At 50.8% G+C, this 16,331-nt stretch overlaps 1 protein-coding gene across 1 annotated transcript; it reads right to left on the bottom strand.

The window, feature by feature from the left end:
- Positions 1 to 387: 387 nt before the first annotated feature.
- On the bottom strand, positions 388 to 1,419 carry LOC147118535 (uncharacterized). The gene is made up of 2 exons (XM_085984472.1): positions 836 to 1,419; positions 388 to 754 (listed from the first exon to the last, which is right to left on the bottom strand). The coding sequence occupies exons 1-2, from the start codon at positions 1,216 to 1,218 to the stop codon at positions 463 to 465; spliced, it is 675 nt and encodes a 224-aa protein (XP_085840598.1). The 5' UTR covers positions 1,219 to 1,419; the 3' UTR covers positions 388 to 462.
- Between the last annotated feature and the right edge of the window lie 14,912 nt (positions 1,420 to 16,331).

Genomic DNA, 16,331 nt, shown 5'->3' with positions numbered 1-16,331 from the left:
ATACAGCAGCACCTCAACACTGCCTCATCACCCTGCAAGCTTCTGTTAAATAGATTTGCTGAATAAATTTAAAACCAGGTACGCAGGCGTGATGCTCTATTCACACATCGAAGGTGAGAGAGATGCTGTGGGTCACACACTAAGTCCAGTAGCTGAAAGTGAGTAAAAGACTGAGTTTGTATTTAGTGATCCCGGGCGTGTTACCGAGACCTTCCCTGGATACAAAGGCTAGGAGAGGGACTTTGGAATGTATGGGGAGCTGGGACTTGTCCATGAGAGTAACTGAAGGTATGAGAAGTAAACTAATCTAGAGTTCAAAAGGAGAACAGGACCTAAAATGGACATCAATTAGTCCCTTATCTTGGAGAAATAACGAACATAACACAGCCCAGTTATAGGGGTTAATAACATTGGTAGAAACAAACATAGGATGTGATTAACAGCAGAATCCTACCCCTACAGTCACTTATGAACTTGCTGGTGTCTCACCAGGTAAGATGATCGAGTGAATCCCTTCCCACACACTGAGCAGGTGAACGGATTCTCCCTAGTGTGAACTCGCTGGTGTGTCTGCAAGTTGAATGAAGTAGTGAATCCCTTCCCACACATGGAGCAGGTGAACGGCCCCTCCCTAGTGTGAACTCGCTGGTGTGACCGCAGGTTGGATGAACGATTGAATTCCTTCCCACACACGGAGCAGGTGAATGGCCTCTCCCCAGTGTGAACCCGTTGGTGTGTCAGCAGATCCTTTGCGCTTTTTAAGCTCTTCTCACAGTCAGCACATTTAAAAGCTCTATCAAGGTGAACAAGTTAGTGTGTCAGCAGGTGGGATGACTTCGTGAATCCCTTCCCACACACGGAGCAGGTGAACGGCCTCTCCTCAGTGTGAACTCGCTGGTGTTGAATGAGGTGAGAAGACTGCCTGAAGCTCTTCTCGCAGTGAGTACAACTGAATGGTCTCTTGTCGGTGTGAACAAGTTGATGTTTAATAAAATCTGCAGAGCGTTTAAAGCAGTTCCCACAGTCAGAGCATTTAAAAGGTCTCTCATCAGTGTGAACTTGTTGGTGTAAATGGAGGCTGGACGACAGAGTGAATCCCTTCCCACACACGGAGCAGGTGAACGGCCTCTCCCCAGTGTGACTGCGTTGATGAGTTTTCAGCTCAGATGGGTAATTGAATTGCTTCCTACAGTCCCCACATTTCCACGGTTTCTCCATGGTGCGGGTGTCCTTGTGTCTCTCCAGGTTGGATGATCAGTTGAAGCCTCGTCCACACACAGAACACGTGTACGGTTTCTCCCCACTGTGAATGGTGCGATGTTTTTTCAGGCTGTGTAACTGGTTAAAGCTCTTTCCACAGTCAGTGCACTGGAACACTCTCACTCGGGTGTGTGTGTCTCAGTGCTTTTCCAGTCACACTGATGTTTGAAATCTTTTCCCACAGACAGAACAGGCAAACATTTCTCCTTCCACATTCAGAGGCCGATGATAGTCGTTCCTGATGAATGGAGTGACTCTGTCAGATCTAGATGTGATGTTTGGTCTGAGTTTGCAGTGTGTAAATGCTGCCCTTCTCACAGCCTGTAAAAGGAGTTTACAAAAGCCATCACTGTCAGTCCAGGATAGAAATTGACAAGATTCTCACCTCCTGGTTCCTGGCCAAGGGGGCTGCGCATGCGCCCTACTGCCCCCTGAGCCTCTCAAGATGGCGGCCGTTACCCTGGGCCTGTCAACGGGAGAAAGCCCCGCAGCTGCCGCCACGCTCGGGGCAAATGCCCAGCCCGGAGGTTCTTGTTCGGGGCCTGAGGCCCACCCCGGGTGTTTGTAAAGCGGATAATGTTGAGTGTTTTAATAAAAGGGGCTTGGGGCCGCACTCGGGGTGTGTGCAGCCCGCGTCACCCCGGGGTTCATTTTTTTTTCCAAATGTTTACAGTACATACTGCAACTATTTAATAAACCAAGAATCCGTACACGCCAGTCCAACTGGCATTGTTCATTCAGTCATTCATTCGTCCATTCGTCCGCTCAAGCGTAAGTTCCATGTGCATGACTGCGTACATGTGTGCCGTTTCTATCTGCGTGCATGCCTATGTGCTCATTCATCTGTCCGGCAAGCTTCACGCTCACCAAGCCGACTTTCACCTGGGGAGCGAGGGCCCTTCATTCGGTCGAACGCAAGTTCCATTGTGTATGCGTGCGTATCATTTGTCTACCTGTGTGTATGCGTGCATTCGTTCATCCATCCGGCAGGCCTCACGCTCACCGAGTGACCCCCATCCTGGGGAGCGGGCCCTTCATTCGGTCGAACGTAAGTTCCATTGTATTATGTCCATGTGTAATTGAGACACGGACTGCAGGAGTGGGTTACAACAGGTCTTTACTGAGTGGAGACAAAACTGGAACTACTATGCAAAGTTACTTCACAGGCTTATATACAGGGGTGGTCACTACTGGTACTGCAGTATACAGGGGCTGCAGAATATAGGTCCTTCTGCAAAGTACATACACTACAATTCCTCCCCTTTTAGCTAAGCAGTACATAACATTCGATTAATAATTAAATAACATATTTACAATTACAGTTGCTAGATACATTAGCTGAAGTTAAGCAATTATAAGTTCAGTCTTTGAGGAGGCTTCCTGATTCTGTCTGGATAACGCCTCTTTGGGGTATCAGGTTCTTCTGGCAAAGTTGATTCGGGATCAACGTCATTGTTTGGCTCGTCTGCTTCCAATATCACCGATTCTGAGGTAGATGCAATTGGTACTTCGGTTTCATCACCAGGTGTATCGGATCGTGGTGTGGAATTGACGTTTTCCAGTGACTCTAGAATCTGGTCAGCATGGCGTCTTACAATGCTCTCTCCAAAATCCACGGTATTCATTAGGGGTCCTTGCCGTGTGCAGATCATTCCTGGCTGCCATTTCTCTGTGCGGTAGTCCCGGGCCAAAACTAGTTGACCTATCTTAAAACTCCTGGTCGGCCTTTCATTCATATTCTGAAACTGCCTGTTCTCCACATCTCTTCTGATGTTTGGCTTAACCAAATCCAAGCAGCATCGTAGTCTTCGATTGAAGAACATCATGGCTGGAGTTTGGTTGGTAACCGCATGTGTCGCATTCCGGTAGGCAAACAAGAAGTTATCCACCTTGTGTTGTAGGGGTATGTCTTCATTACACATTGCCTTGATAGCCTTCTTGAATGTTTGAACGAACCTCTCAGCCAATCCATTGGTGGCTGGATGATATGGGGCGGATGTGTAATTCTTAACACCATTGTTCTTTAAGAACCTCCGGAACTCTTCAGACACAAACTGTGGTCCATTGTCGGAGCAAATCTGTTCAGGCAGCCCATTCCTGGCGAATATGGTTCGTAAGACTGTGATAGTTTTTTCTGTGGTGGTTGAGGACATTTTTATTACCTCTGGCCACTTTGAATGTGCATCCACCACAATTAAAAACATCGAGTCCATAAATGGACCAGCAAAATCAATGTGCACCCTTTGCCATGGAGATGAGGGCCACTCCCATGGATGTAGAGGGGCTTGTGGTGGGGCGTTTTGGACCTTCTGGCATCCTGTACAGCTCTTGGTCATCTCTTCGATTTCTCTATCGATTCCCGGCCACCACACAAACACTCTGGCTAAGTTTTTCATTTTTACCCCTCCCAGATGACCCTCATGAAGCTCATTGAGCACTCTATCCTTCAATTTGGGTGGAATTACTACTCTGGATCCACACATCAAGGTTCCTCTGCACACTGACAGCTGTTCTCTTCTCAGCGAGAATGCTGGCAACAGTGGTTCGCGATGTGCTGGCCATCCCTTCACCGTTAAATCATAGACCCTGGAGAGTGTCGGGTCATTTCGTGTTTCCTTTTCTATGTTTGCATTCGTCACAGGTAGACATTTGACTATGGTCGAGTGGAATATCTCCACTGGATCCACTGCAGGTGCTTCTTCCACTGTCGGCAACGGTAGGGGCGACAATCCATCAGCATTCCCATGCTGTTTAGTTCCTTTGCACTCGATGTCATATTGGTGTGCCCCTAGGAAAAGGGGCCACCTCTGTAGCCGTTGTGCTGTCATTATCGGGACGCCCTTCTGAGGGTTGAAAATGGAGACAAGAGGTTGATGATCAGTTAGTAGAGTAAATTTCTGACCGTGCAGGTAGTGATTGAACTTCTTCACCCCCCACACCAGGCTGAGGGCCTCTTTGTCAATCTGGGCGTAGTTACGCTCGGCTGAAGTTAACGAGCGTGACGCAAAAGCTTTCGGCCTCTCTGAAGCATCAAGGAATTTATGTGACAGTACTGCTCCAATGCCGTAGGGAGACGCATCACATGCCAGTCTTATCGGTAGTGATGGGTTGTAGTGAGCCAATACTTCTCTTGAAGTGATTAGGTTTTTACCCTTCTGAAAGGCCTGCTTACATTCATCGCTCCATTTCCATGCTACTCCAGTATGTAGTAGGTCGTTCAGTGGGTGCAGAATTGTGGAGAAATTCGGCAAAAACTTATGGTAGTAATTCACCAATCCGAGGAATGACCTCAGTTGCGACACATTTTCAGGCACTGGAGCCTTAACTACCGCTTCAATTTTGTCAGCGGACTTATGTAACCCCTCTTCATCAATCACGTGGCCACAATACGATAGCTGTTTCTTAAAAAACTCGCACTTGGGGCGATTGGCTCGTAGCCCATGTTCTCTTAGTCTCGTGAGCACCTGCTCTAGGTTGGCAAGGTGTTCACTGTCATCTTCACCTGTCACTAGGATGTCGTCCAAGTAACACTGAGTCCCCGGAATCCCTTGCAGGACTTGTTCCATCGCTCTTTGCCATATCGCTGGAGCTGATGCTACTCCGAATACCAGTAGATTATACTGGTAAAGAGCTTTGTGAGTGTTTATCGTGAGATACTTCCTAGAGGATTCTTCAACCTCCATCTGCAAATATGCTTGTGCTAGGTCAATTTTTGTAAAACGCTTCCCTCCAGATAGTGAGGCGAAAATATCTTCTATCCTCGGGAGAGGACACTGTACTGTGTGAAGGACTGGGTTCACCGTCACCTTGAAGTCCCCACAGATGCGAACCTTCCTTGGCTCCTCAGACTTATTGTTTAACGTTTTCTTCATGACAGGAACGATGGGTGTCGCCCACTCACTCCAGTCTACCTTAGATAACACGCCTGCATTCTCCAGATTCTCCAGCTCTGCCTCGACGGCTGGGCGAATTGCATATGGTACCGGTCTTGCTTTGAAAAACTTGGGAATTGCATTCTCTTCTATTTTTATCGAGGCGGTTACGCCTTTAAGCGTTCCCAGTTCTTGTTGAAATACCTCTTTGGCGTTAGCTAAGATTTTTGACAATCGGCCAGGTGTGACGTCGTCATCCTTTTTACCAGCCACCGTCAGTGCCTGAATGGAGTGCCAGTCTAAACTTATCTTTCTGATCCATTCACATCCCAATAACGGTGGTCCACCATCTTGCAGTACGTACAGATACAATTTCTGTATTTCCTTGCCGTTGTATTCGACAGGCACCCTTATTTTCCCTCTGGGGTATACTTTCTGTCCCGTATACGTATTCAAGACAATGGATGTCTCTTTCAATGGTATGTGTGAGAATAGCCGCTCACAGTCTCGTCGATTCATGACGGTCAGGGCTGATCCTGTATCCAATTCCATTTTGACTTGAGACCCTGCTATCATGAGGGTGACCCAAATGGTTCGGTGATCCTCTTTTGCGATTACGTTGTGAAGTTTGTGACAGCTTAGTCTCTTGTTCCCGGATTCACTATCGCTCTTCTGGTCTTCGGAACTACTGTCCGTCATCTTTTGTACTTTCCTGTACTGTTCCTTAGTAGCCTTTTTGTTGTCGTTAGTCTTCTTCCCAGACCTGCAAACTTGTGCAATGTGTCCCATCTTTCCGCATTGCCTGCATATTTTGTCCTTGGACCAGCAGTCCTTCTGGTCATGGGTTGTTCTGCCGCAGCGATAACATTTTTCAAATCCCCGTGTCATTTCATGGGTGCCGTATTCCTGTGGCCTTTGCTGTATTTCCGCAGCTCCCCTTGCTGCTGCTTTGTACGATACTGCCACGCTGAAAGCCTTATCTAGCGTCAGCTCTTTCTCTGAGAGTAACCTCTTCTGGGTTCCTTCACTCAGGAGTCCACAGACAAATTTGTCCCGTAGAGTATCTGTCAGTCCTGCTTCGAACTGGCAGTGCTTTGATAGCTTGCATAGTTCCGTAAGGTAATCAGCATTGCTCTCATCTTTATGCCGATTTATCCTGTGGAATTTAAATCTTTCTGCTATCAGCAGCGGTGTAGGATTTAGGTGTTCCTGTAGGATGTCAACAATTTCATTAAAACTCTTCGCCATCGGTTTGGCTGGAGTGACCAGGTTCCACAATAGACCGTACGTTCTTGTGCCCATTACGTTTAGCAGTACCGATGCCTTTTTCTCATCGGCCACTTAATTTGCCTTGCAATATACTTCGACTCTTTCCACATACGTGGTCCAGTCTTCTATTGCATTATCGAAGGCAGTGATATTGCCAGTCTTCGGCATCTTGGAAATCTAAGATGGCACCTCCCGCGCTTTGCCTTCTTCCCCGATTTAACAAAATGGCGCCTCCCACGCTTTCTGTCTTCTCCGCTGCTGCTAGTGCTGTTGCTGGCGTTTTTATGCCTTGATGGCGACGCCCTATGGTCTTCGCGCACTTCCCCCCCGCGTTGCTTCTAACGCCGCTCTCCGCGGTTCCCGTGGCAAACTGCAGCTCCTCGCGGCTTTCTGCGCTTCTAATTTCTTTTATTTTCCCATCGTCAGAGCAACCCTACGGGACACTTTCCTCCCTCTTCTCGGCTTCATAGCACCGGCTGCGCCCTGTGTGCTCCACCCTCTCTCTCTCTCTCCTCTTCCCGACAATGCTGCTCGGCTCTGTTGAAAAGCCACCTGATCGAGCTCTAGCCCGCTGCAGCCCGGGAAGGATCAGTGTACTACCTGCCACCAGCCCGATTAGCTGGAACACCATAGACAGGATAACCAAGCCCCGCTCTCGACAGCCTCTCCTGCAAATCTTCAACTCCGATGAATCAGAGGCGGTTGCCCATGGTCGACGCCTGTCTCTTCTGTTTGTTTGGGTTTTTTTTCTTTCTTCTGGCCTCGACCTCTAACAACTTCACTTCAGGGATGGATCCCCATGAGGTGGTGCAGAACTGTAGGTAAGTTCGGATCTGCTCGTCGCCAGTATTATGTCCATGTGTAATTGAGACACGGACTGCAGGAGTTGGTTACAACAGGTCTTTACTGAGTGGAGACAAAACTGGAACTACTATGCAAAGTTACTGCACAGGCTTATATACAGGGGTGGTCACTACTGGTACTGCAGTATACAGGGACTGCAGAATATAGTTCCTTCTGCAAAGTACATACACTACACATTGTGTATGCGTGCGTGCATGCATATATTTGTATCCGCATGCGTGCGTTCACTAGAGCGTTCGTTCGTTTGATTAAGGAAGGCTTTAAAACTAAATAACACCACCATATAGAAAATCCCACAACCATATCAAAAAATCACTTAAGACTTCAAGTAAACTACTTTTAACCAGAACCCGAAACTTCTTCAAAAACAAGTAATACCAGTTCAACGCCAGTCCTATTGGCACTCTAATAACTCCTCATCTTCACTTGATGTCATCCAACCATATAATGTCATAATCCTTATCCACAGTCTTCAACCTTTCCACAGAAAAAAAGCCGACCACTTTCTCAAATCCCGTAAAAGAAGAAAACGACTACTCAAATTCCCTTCCTCTTGCTGTTATCACTCACAAGACCCAGCCATCAAGCCATTCGTTATTTCTTGCTGATATACCTTGTTTTGTCTTTTATTTTCCTTTTTTACTTTTATCCCTTTCTCTTTTCCCATCTTATGGCTGTTCAAGCTCCATACTATAGATAGGAACAGTCTGTCTTTCCTCCACCAAAATGGCAGCGCACGAACCCAATCCCATCACCGAAACAAAGCCTCACAGCTGCCACCAAACGGAGCACAGACGGGGCCGCTGGAACTCATTCGGGCCGGAGACCGTTCTTCACCTTTAGAAACCGTGCAGCATGCTCACCCACAGCATCTCCCGACTCCGCTTCTGGCGACCAGCCACTCCGCCCTAGAGACCCCCGCCTGGGGTCCTCCGTGCTGGGCCTCCTTCCTAGGACCCTCTCTTCTGGGTCTTCCACCCTAGGCATTCTGCACTAGGCCTTCTGCACTGTTGCTCAGGTTTAAAGGTCAAGCCCCACCCCTCACACACTCTGATTGGTTGGAGGACCCACCGCCCGCTCGGTCCTCCAGTCCCGCCCCGCTCTTCCTATTGGTCCGGAGCTCCCGTCAGTCATCCGGGCAGTGTGAGCTGAGCATGCGTGGACCTTGGCAGCAGCCGCTGACACATCAGGTGAGAGAGCTCAGAAAGCAGGTTCATGAACCCCGGGGGGACGCGCTCACCCCGAGCTCAGGGAGCGGGTTCATGAACCCCAGGGGGACGCGGGACGCTCACACCCCGAGCTCAGGGAGCGGGTTCATGAACCCCGGGAGGACGTGGGCCGCTCACCCCCCGAGCTCAGGGAGCGGGTTCATGAACCCCCGAGGTACGCGGGATGCTCACAGCCCGAGCTCAGGGAGCGGGTTCATGAACCCCAGGGGGAGGCGGGCCGCTCACACCCCGAGCTCAGGGAGCGGGTTCATGAACCCTGGGGGGAGGCGGGCCGCTCACACCCCGAGCTCAGGGAGCGGGTTCATGAACCCCGGGGGGACACGGGCCGCTCACACCCCGAGCTCAGGGAGCGGGTTCATGAACCCCGGGGGGACGCGGGCCGCTCACACCCCGAGCTCAGGGAGCGGATTCATGAACCCCGGGGGGACGCGGGCCGCTCACACCCCGAGCTCAGGGGGCGGGTTCATGAACCCCGGGGGGACGCGGGCCGCTCACACCCCGAGCTCAGGGAGCAGGTTCATGAACCCCGGGGGGACGCGGGCCACTCACACCCTGAGCTCAGGGAGCGGGTTCATGAACCCCGGGGGGACGTGGGCCACTCACACCCTGAGCTCAGGGAGCGGGTTCATGAACCCCGGGGGGACGTGGGCCACTCACACCCTGAGCTCAGGGAGCGGGTACATGAACCCCGGGGGGACGCGGGACGCTCACACCCTGAGCTCAGGGAGCGGGTTCATGAACCCCGGGGGGACGCGGGCCGCTCACACCCCGAGCTCAGGGAGCGGGTTCATGAACCCCGGGGGGACGCGGGACGCTCACACCCCGAGCTCAGGGAGTGGGTTCATGAACCCCGAGGGGGCGCGGGCTGCTCACACCCCGAGCTCAGGGAGCGGGTTCATGAACCCCCGGGGGGACGCGGGCCGCTCACACCCCGAGCTCAGGGAGCGGGTTCATGAACCCCCGGGGGGACGCGGGACGCTCACACCCCGAGCTCAGGGAGCGGGTTCATGAACCCCGGGGGGACGCGGGCCGCTCACACCCCGAGCTCAGGGAGCGGGTTCATGAACCCTGGGGGGACGCGGGCCGCTCACACCCCGAGCTCAGGGAGCGGGTTCATGAACCCCGGGGGGAGGCGGGCCGCTCACACCCCGAGCTCAGGGAGCGGGTTCATGAACCCCGGGGGGACGCGGGCCGCTCACACCCTGAGCTCGGGGAGCGGGTTCATGAACCCCGGGGGGACGGGGGCTGCGCTCACCCCGAGCTCAGTGTGATGAAATATGTCATTCATTAGACTCTGTATTTAACTACATATATTGTATTGCCTGCTCCTGTGTTTTACCTTGTATTGTATATAGAGCACCGCCCCCTTTCTCCCCATTGGGTGTGTTGGCTCCGCCCATACCTGGCCCTACTTAAGACAAGCCCAGGCTTGTCTTGCAGCAGAACAGCAGAATGCTAGGTGAAGACACAGGCATCTTTCTTTGCTAATAAAAGCCTAGTTTTATCCAGTTAACTTTGAGCCTTGAAGTTATTGAGGCGCATCAATTTTATTCGCAAACTTTCACCGATGGATCAACTTTTGAAACCGGAACGCTTGGATTTGGACCCGCATGCTTCGGATGCATCAGCACGGTTTGGACACTGGTTCCAGTGCTTGGAATTTTTTATGGCCAACTCCGAAGCCGTCACAGCCTCTAGAGCCACCGGAGATGTGAAACTCGGGATCCTGCAGATTCGGGTAAGCCACCGGGTTTTTCCACTCATCCAATACGCCGCCACCTACCTGGATGCCTGCAACATTCTAAAGGCCCACTATCAGCGGCCTACCAATGAGGTGTACGCCAGGCATCTGCTTGCTACCTGCACACAGCGACCCGGAGAGTCGCTGGAGGACTTTCTAGTCACCCTAAAAGTGCTTGGCAAAGACTGCAAATGCAAAGACGTGAAAGCCACGGTATACACAGACGAGCTTATTCGGGATGCCTTTATCGCAGGCCTTAGCTCTAATTACATCCGGCAGAGACTGCTAGAGAAAACGGGCCTAGATCTGACACAGACTGTGGACACAGCGCGATCGCTGGATGTGGCTCAGAAGAACTCTGACTCCTACTCTTCAGGCCGCGTGGCCCACGCCGCCTCGTACGCACCAAGGGCGCCGCCATGTTGGAAGACATCTTCCCCGCCCGGTAGCCCAACACCGTCGGGGCCCTGCCCTCCTCCCAGAAGCCCTACGACCGCCGCGACGCATCGGGGCCCCAAATGCTACTTCTGTGGGCAGCCGAAGCACACCAGGAACCTGTGCCCGGCGAAAGGCACCACCTGCTGTAAGTGCGGTAAGAAGGGGCACTTTGGGAAGGTGTGCAGAGGGAACCCCGCAGGCAAACCCGCCACCGCCGCGTGCGCGCCGTGGGAGCAGCCATCTTGGACGCCATCTTACCCGGCCTCGTGTGGCCCACCATCTTGTCCTGATCAGGGCCCTACAGTGGCATCGATCACAGTGGACCAGTCCAGACCGCACCCACTATCCAAATCAATGGTGGACATCGAGGTAAACGGGTGCAAGGTTAAATGTTTAATCGATAGCGGGAGCACGGAGAGCTTCATTCACCCTGGTCTGGTACAACGGCTCTCTCTAACTATAGTCCCTACTCAGGGCATGATCTCTATGGCCGACAAAACCCAGATATCGACTATTGCGGGTTACTGCGCGGTACGATTGTCCGTTAAAGGCACTGTATATAATAATTTTAAACTGTTAATTATGAAGGATTTATGTGTGAGCGTGATCTTGGGCCTGGATTTTCAGTGCCACCACCAAAGCATCACGCTCAATTTCGGCGGGACCCAGCCGCCCCTCACAGTGTGCGGTCTGGCTACCCTGAAGGTAAAGCCGCCTTCGCTATTCGCGAACCTCACCCCTAACTGCCGGCCAATAGCAACCAAAAGCAGGAGGTACAGCTGGGAGGACAGGCAGTTTATCGCGACCGAGGTAGACAGGCTCCTGAGGGAGTGCATTATTGAATGCAGCAACAGCCCGTGGCGCGTCCAAGTGGTGGTGGTGAGGGGTAGCGAGAAGAAGCGGATGGTGATTGACTATAGTCAAACAGTCAACATCTATACCCAACTAGACGCCTACCCGCTACCCCGCATATCCGAGATGGTGAACCAAATTGCCCAATACCGGGTGTTCTCCACTATCGACCTCAAGTCAGCGTACCACCAGCTCCCTATCAGACCAGAGGACCGTTCGTACACCGCCTTCGAGGCAAACGGACGCCTCTACCAGTTCCTCAGAGTCCCCTTTGGGGTGACGAATGGGGTCTCGGTCTTTCAGAGGGAGATGGACCACATGGTCGATGACCACCACTTGCAGGCAACCTTCCCCTATCTCGACAACGTCACCATCTGTGGCCACAACCAACAGGACCACGACTCAAACCTCGCGAGGTTTCTGAAAACCGCACAAAAAGTCAACCTCACTTACAACGAGGACAAGTGCATTTTCAACACCACGCGCCTCTGCATACTAGGCAGCGTGGTGGAGAATGGGGAAATCAGACCAGACCCTGACTGATTACGCCCCCTACGGGAGCTGCCCCTGCCCAACACTCCCAAAGCCCTGAAAAGGTGCCGGGGGTTATTCTCGTATTATGCCCAATGGGTCCCTAACTACTCGATAAAGCCCGCCCCCTCTTGAAAGCATCCTCTTTCCCGCTCTCTGCTGAGGCCCATGCTGCCTTCAAAAGCATTAAGCAGGATATTGAGCGGGCCACGCTACAGGCAGTGGACGAGAACACTCCCTTTCAAGTGGAAAGTGATGCGTCTGACTTTGCCTTGGCGGCCACCCTCAACCAGGCGGGGCGGCCCGTAGCCTTCTTCTCAAGGACCCTCCAGGGGCCCGAGATCAGACACTCCTCCGTGGAAAAGGAGGCCCAAGCCATCGTGGAGGCAGTGCGCCACTGGCGGCACTACCTAGCCGGCAAACGCTTCACCCTACTTACCGACCAGCGGTCGGTGGCGTTTATGTTCAATAATAAACAGAGGGGGAAGATTAAAAATGATAAGATTCTTAGGTGGCGGATCGAGCTCTCCACCTTCGAGAACGACATCATATACCGGCCGGGGGCCCTTAACGAATCCCCCAACGCCCTCTCACAAGGGATGTGTGCCAACGCCACCGGGGATCGGCTACAGACCCTCCACAACGACCTCTGCCACCCAGGGGTCACACGGCTGTTCCACTTCATAAAGTCGCGCAACTTACCCTACTCGATTGAGGAAGTTCGGTCTCTGACCAGGAACTGCCGCACTTGCGCTGAGTGCAAGCCTTGGTTCTACCGCCCTGATAGAGCCCACCTAATCAAAGCTACACGGCCCTTTGAGTGGCTTAGCTTAGATTTCAAGGGCCCCCTCCCGTCCGTCGACCGCAATGTTTACTTCCTGAACATTGTGGATGAATACTCCCATTTCCCATTCGCCTTCCCCTGCCCAGACATGACCAGCGCCACGGTCATTAAATGCCTCAACAGCCTGTTCTGCCTGTTCGGTATGCCAAGCTATATCCACACGGATAGGGGGGCGTCCTTGTGATAAAAATAATAACTTCCGGGAAGTTATGTCATCACTTCCTGTGAACTGTGAACTATGAACTATGAACTGTGTACATACCTCACTTCCTGTCATGTGTCACTTCCTGTTGGACTGGTATAAATACTGGTCTGTTCAGTATTGTAAGAGGCTTCTACCAGAGGCATGGTAAAGACCTCTCTTGTATATAGTGTGTTTATAAGTTACTTAAAGCTTACTTTAAAGTTACTTGATGGTAAGCCTCCTTTTTCTTACATCAATTTAAGTAACTTAGTATTTACACTCACAAATACTAGACCTTCGGACAAACTCGGAATTAAGGATCCAGGGAACCACCCATCATGGAGAAAATCCTTAGACCTATTCGTCTGGACTTGGACCCGAATGCACCAGCAGCTGGCAGGGTATGGAAGCATTGGTACCGTACTTTTGAGAATTTTCTGGATGAATGTGAAGCGGATGCTCCTGCTAGATTGAAGATACTTATCAATTATGTGACCCCAAAAGTGTTCGAATATGTTGATGAATGGGATAATTACGATGAGGTGATTCGGGCACTTAAGAAACTGTATGCCAAGACCCCAAATGAGGTCTATGCTAGACATCTACTGGCCACAGCCCGACAAGGGCCAGGGGAATCAATTGACGAATTCCTGCAAGAACTTCGCAGGCTCAGCGTAGATTGTAACTTTCAGGCAGCCTCAGCTGAGCTGTACCGCCAAGAAATGATTCGTGATGCTTTCATCTGCGGGATTGCCTCTCCATTTATACGCCAGCGTCTACTAGAAAGTAAAACACTTGAGCTACAAAAAGCTTTTGACCTAGCTTGTTCACTGGATTTGGCAAAGAGAAATGCAGACCTCTATCAGCTGCCCAGATCTCGATCTGCTGCTGTAGCTGCAACCAGACAATTCAAGCGGTCTCAGGTGAACCCTATCATGGGGGAATCTAATTCTGATAATTCTGATGAAGAAGAGGAGGACGACCCCACTTTAGCAGCCTCTTGGCAATCTAGGAAGGAATGCTTCTTTTGTGGAGATGCTTTTCACCCTAGGAAAACCTGCCCTGCTCGCAATGCAATCTGCAGTTATTGCGGGAAAAAAGGACACTTTGCTAAAGTTTGCCTATCAAGGGCCTCTACGAGGGCCAATCCAGCTAAGGCCTACCGAACTGCCCCAATTAGGGCCTATCAAGATGCTCCAGCTAGGACCTATCAAGCTTCCTCTCGAGCTCTCTCCCGAAGAAGCACACCGAGAGTTTTAGCCACTCTCTGTGCAACGACACCAATTACAGCTGCTTGCCCACAGAACCTGTCTCATGCAGCCACAAAAATTTCAATTAAAGGGCATACCTTAGATGCCTTAATTGACTCAGGAAGTACTGATAGTTTCATTAAGGAACAGATTGTTGCGAAATTGAAACTACATGTCTTCCCATCAGACCAGGCAATTGCGATGGCCCAGTCATCACTTAATACCAGAATCTCCGGCTTTTGTGTTGTTGATATGACACTTCACGGTCGTATGTATCCCTCCACCCAACTTTCGGTGCTCAAGGACTTATGTAGTGATCTCCTCTTAGGACTGGACTTCCAAAAACAGCATAAGAAACTCACCATTGAGTTTGGTGGATCCAAACCCGGACTTACTATTTCTAATATACCGTCTAAATTACCATTTTGTGCATTATCAGCAGCTTCACTTGATGAACCCTCATTATTTGCCAGTATTCCGCCTCAATGCCAACCGATAATAACGAAATCGCGGCGCTTTAATCAGGAAGACCAATCTTTTATTGCGGCTGAAATCTCTCGACTTCTAGCAGAGGATATCATTGAACCATGTTCGTCGCCCTGGCGGGCTCAAGTCGTCATTGTCAAGAACCCTCTAAAACCTCACAAACAGCGACTATGCATCGATTATTCGCAAACCATCAATCAATATACCGACTTGGACGCCTACCCATTGCCACGCATTGATGATATGGTTAATAAACTGGCCGAATACAAAGTGTTCTCAACTTACGATTTAAAAAGTGCCTATCATCAGTTACCCTTGAAGGTCTCAGATAAGCAGTACACAGCCTTTGAGGCTAATGGACGGCTGTACCAATTTCGTCGCCTCCCATTCGGGGTTACTAATGGAGTGGCTGTCTTTCAACGGGCAATGGATGGCCTGGTTAAGCAGGAAAACCTAAGGGACACTTTTCCCTATCTTGATAACATTACCATTGCAGGTCACGATCAACAGGAACACGACTCCAACCTCCAAAAATTTTGGGATGCCCTCCATCGCCGTAATTTGACCCTGAATGAATCCAAATCTGTTGAGTCGCAACCGACCATCAACATCCTTGGCTACTGCGTAGGCAATGGTATCATTAAGCCAGACCCAGAAAGACTTCGCCCGCTCCAAGAGCTCCCGTCACCTAAGAATCCGGCTTCTTTACATCGGGCTCTCGGTCTGTTTGCATACTACGCTAAATGGATTCCTCATTTTTCGGACAAAATCCAACCCTTGCTGCATGCTAGATCATTTCCACTGGGAACAGCGGCTGTTGCAGCCTTTAACCTTCTCAAAAAACAGTTGGAGAAAGCGGCTCTTCACTCCATTGATGAGAATCTCCCTTTCGTGGTTGAATGTGATGCCTCGGAGGTGGCAATCTTGGCTACTCTGAATCAGGAAGGTTGTCCTGTAGCATTTATGTCCAGGACCTTACAAGGTGCCGAGCTACATTATCCTCCGGTTGAGAAAGAAGCCACAGCCATCATAGAGGCAGTACGGAAGTGGAACCATTTTCTAGCTCGCCAGCACTTTACATTGATCACGGACCAATGATCAGTCGCCTTCATGCTCGATAATCGAAAACGAACCAAAATTAAGAATAATAAAATACAACTTTGGAGGATGGAACTGGCCTCTTTTGGTTATACCATTCTCTATCGGCCTGGCAAGGAGAATGTGGCCCCGGACACCCTCACACGGGCATTCTGCTCCACTATGTCATCCTCCACTCTCATGGATGTCCACAATGGTTTGTGTCATCCTGGCGTTACGCGCATGCTACATTTCGTACGATCACGGAATCTCCCTTTTTCCACTGGAGATGTAAAGAAAATATGCTCAGAATGCCGGCTTTGTGCGGAATTAAAACCTCAGTTCTTCCGCCCCTCAGCTGGTATACTCATACATGCAACCCAACCGATGCAACGACTTAGCATCGATTTTAAGGGCCCAGTGCCCTCTTCAAC

This window comes from Somniosus microcephalus, chromosome 4, assembly GCF_052327205.1.
Source record: "Somniosus microcephalus isolate GS21.2 chromosome 4, FLI_Smic_1.0, whole genome shotgun sequence".
Lineage (NCBI taxonomy): Eukaryota > Metazoa > Chordata > Chondrichthyes > Squaliformes > Somniosidae > Somniosus > Somniosus microcephalus.
This window is presented reverse-complemented; position numbering and strand designations above follow the sequence as displayed.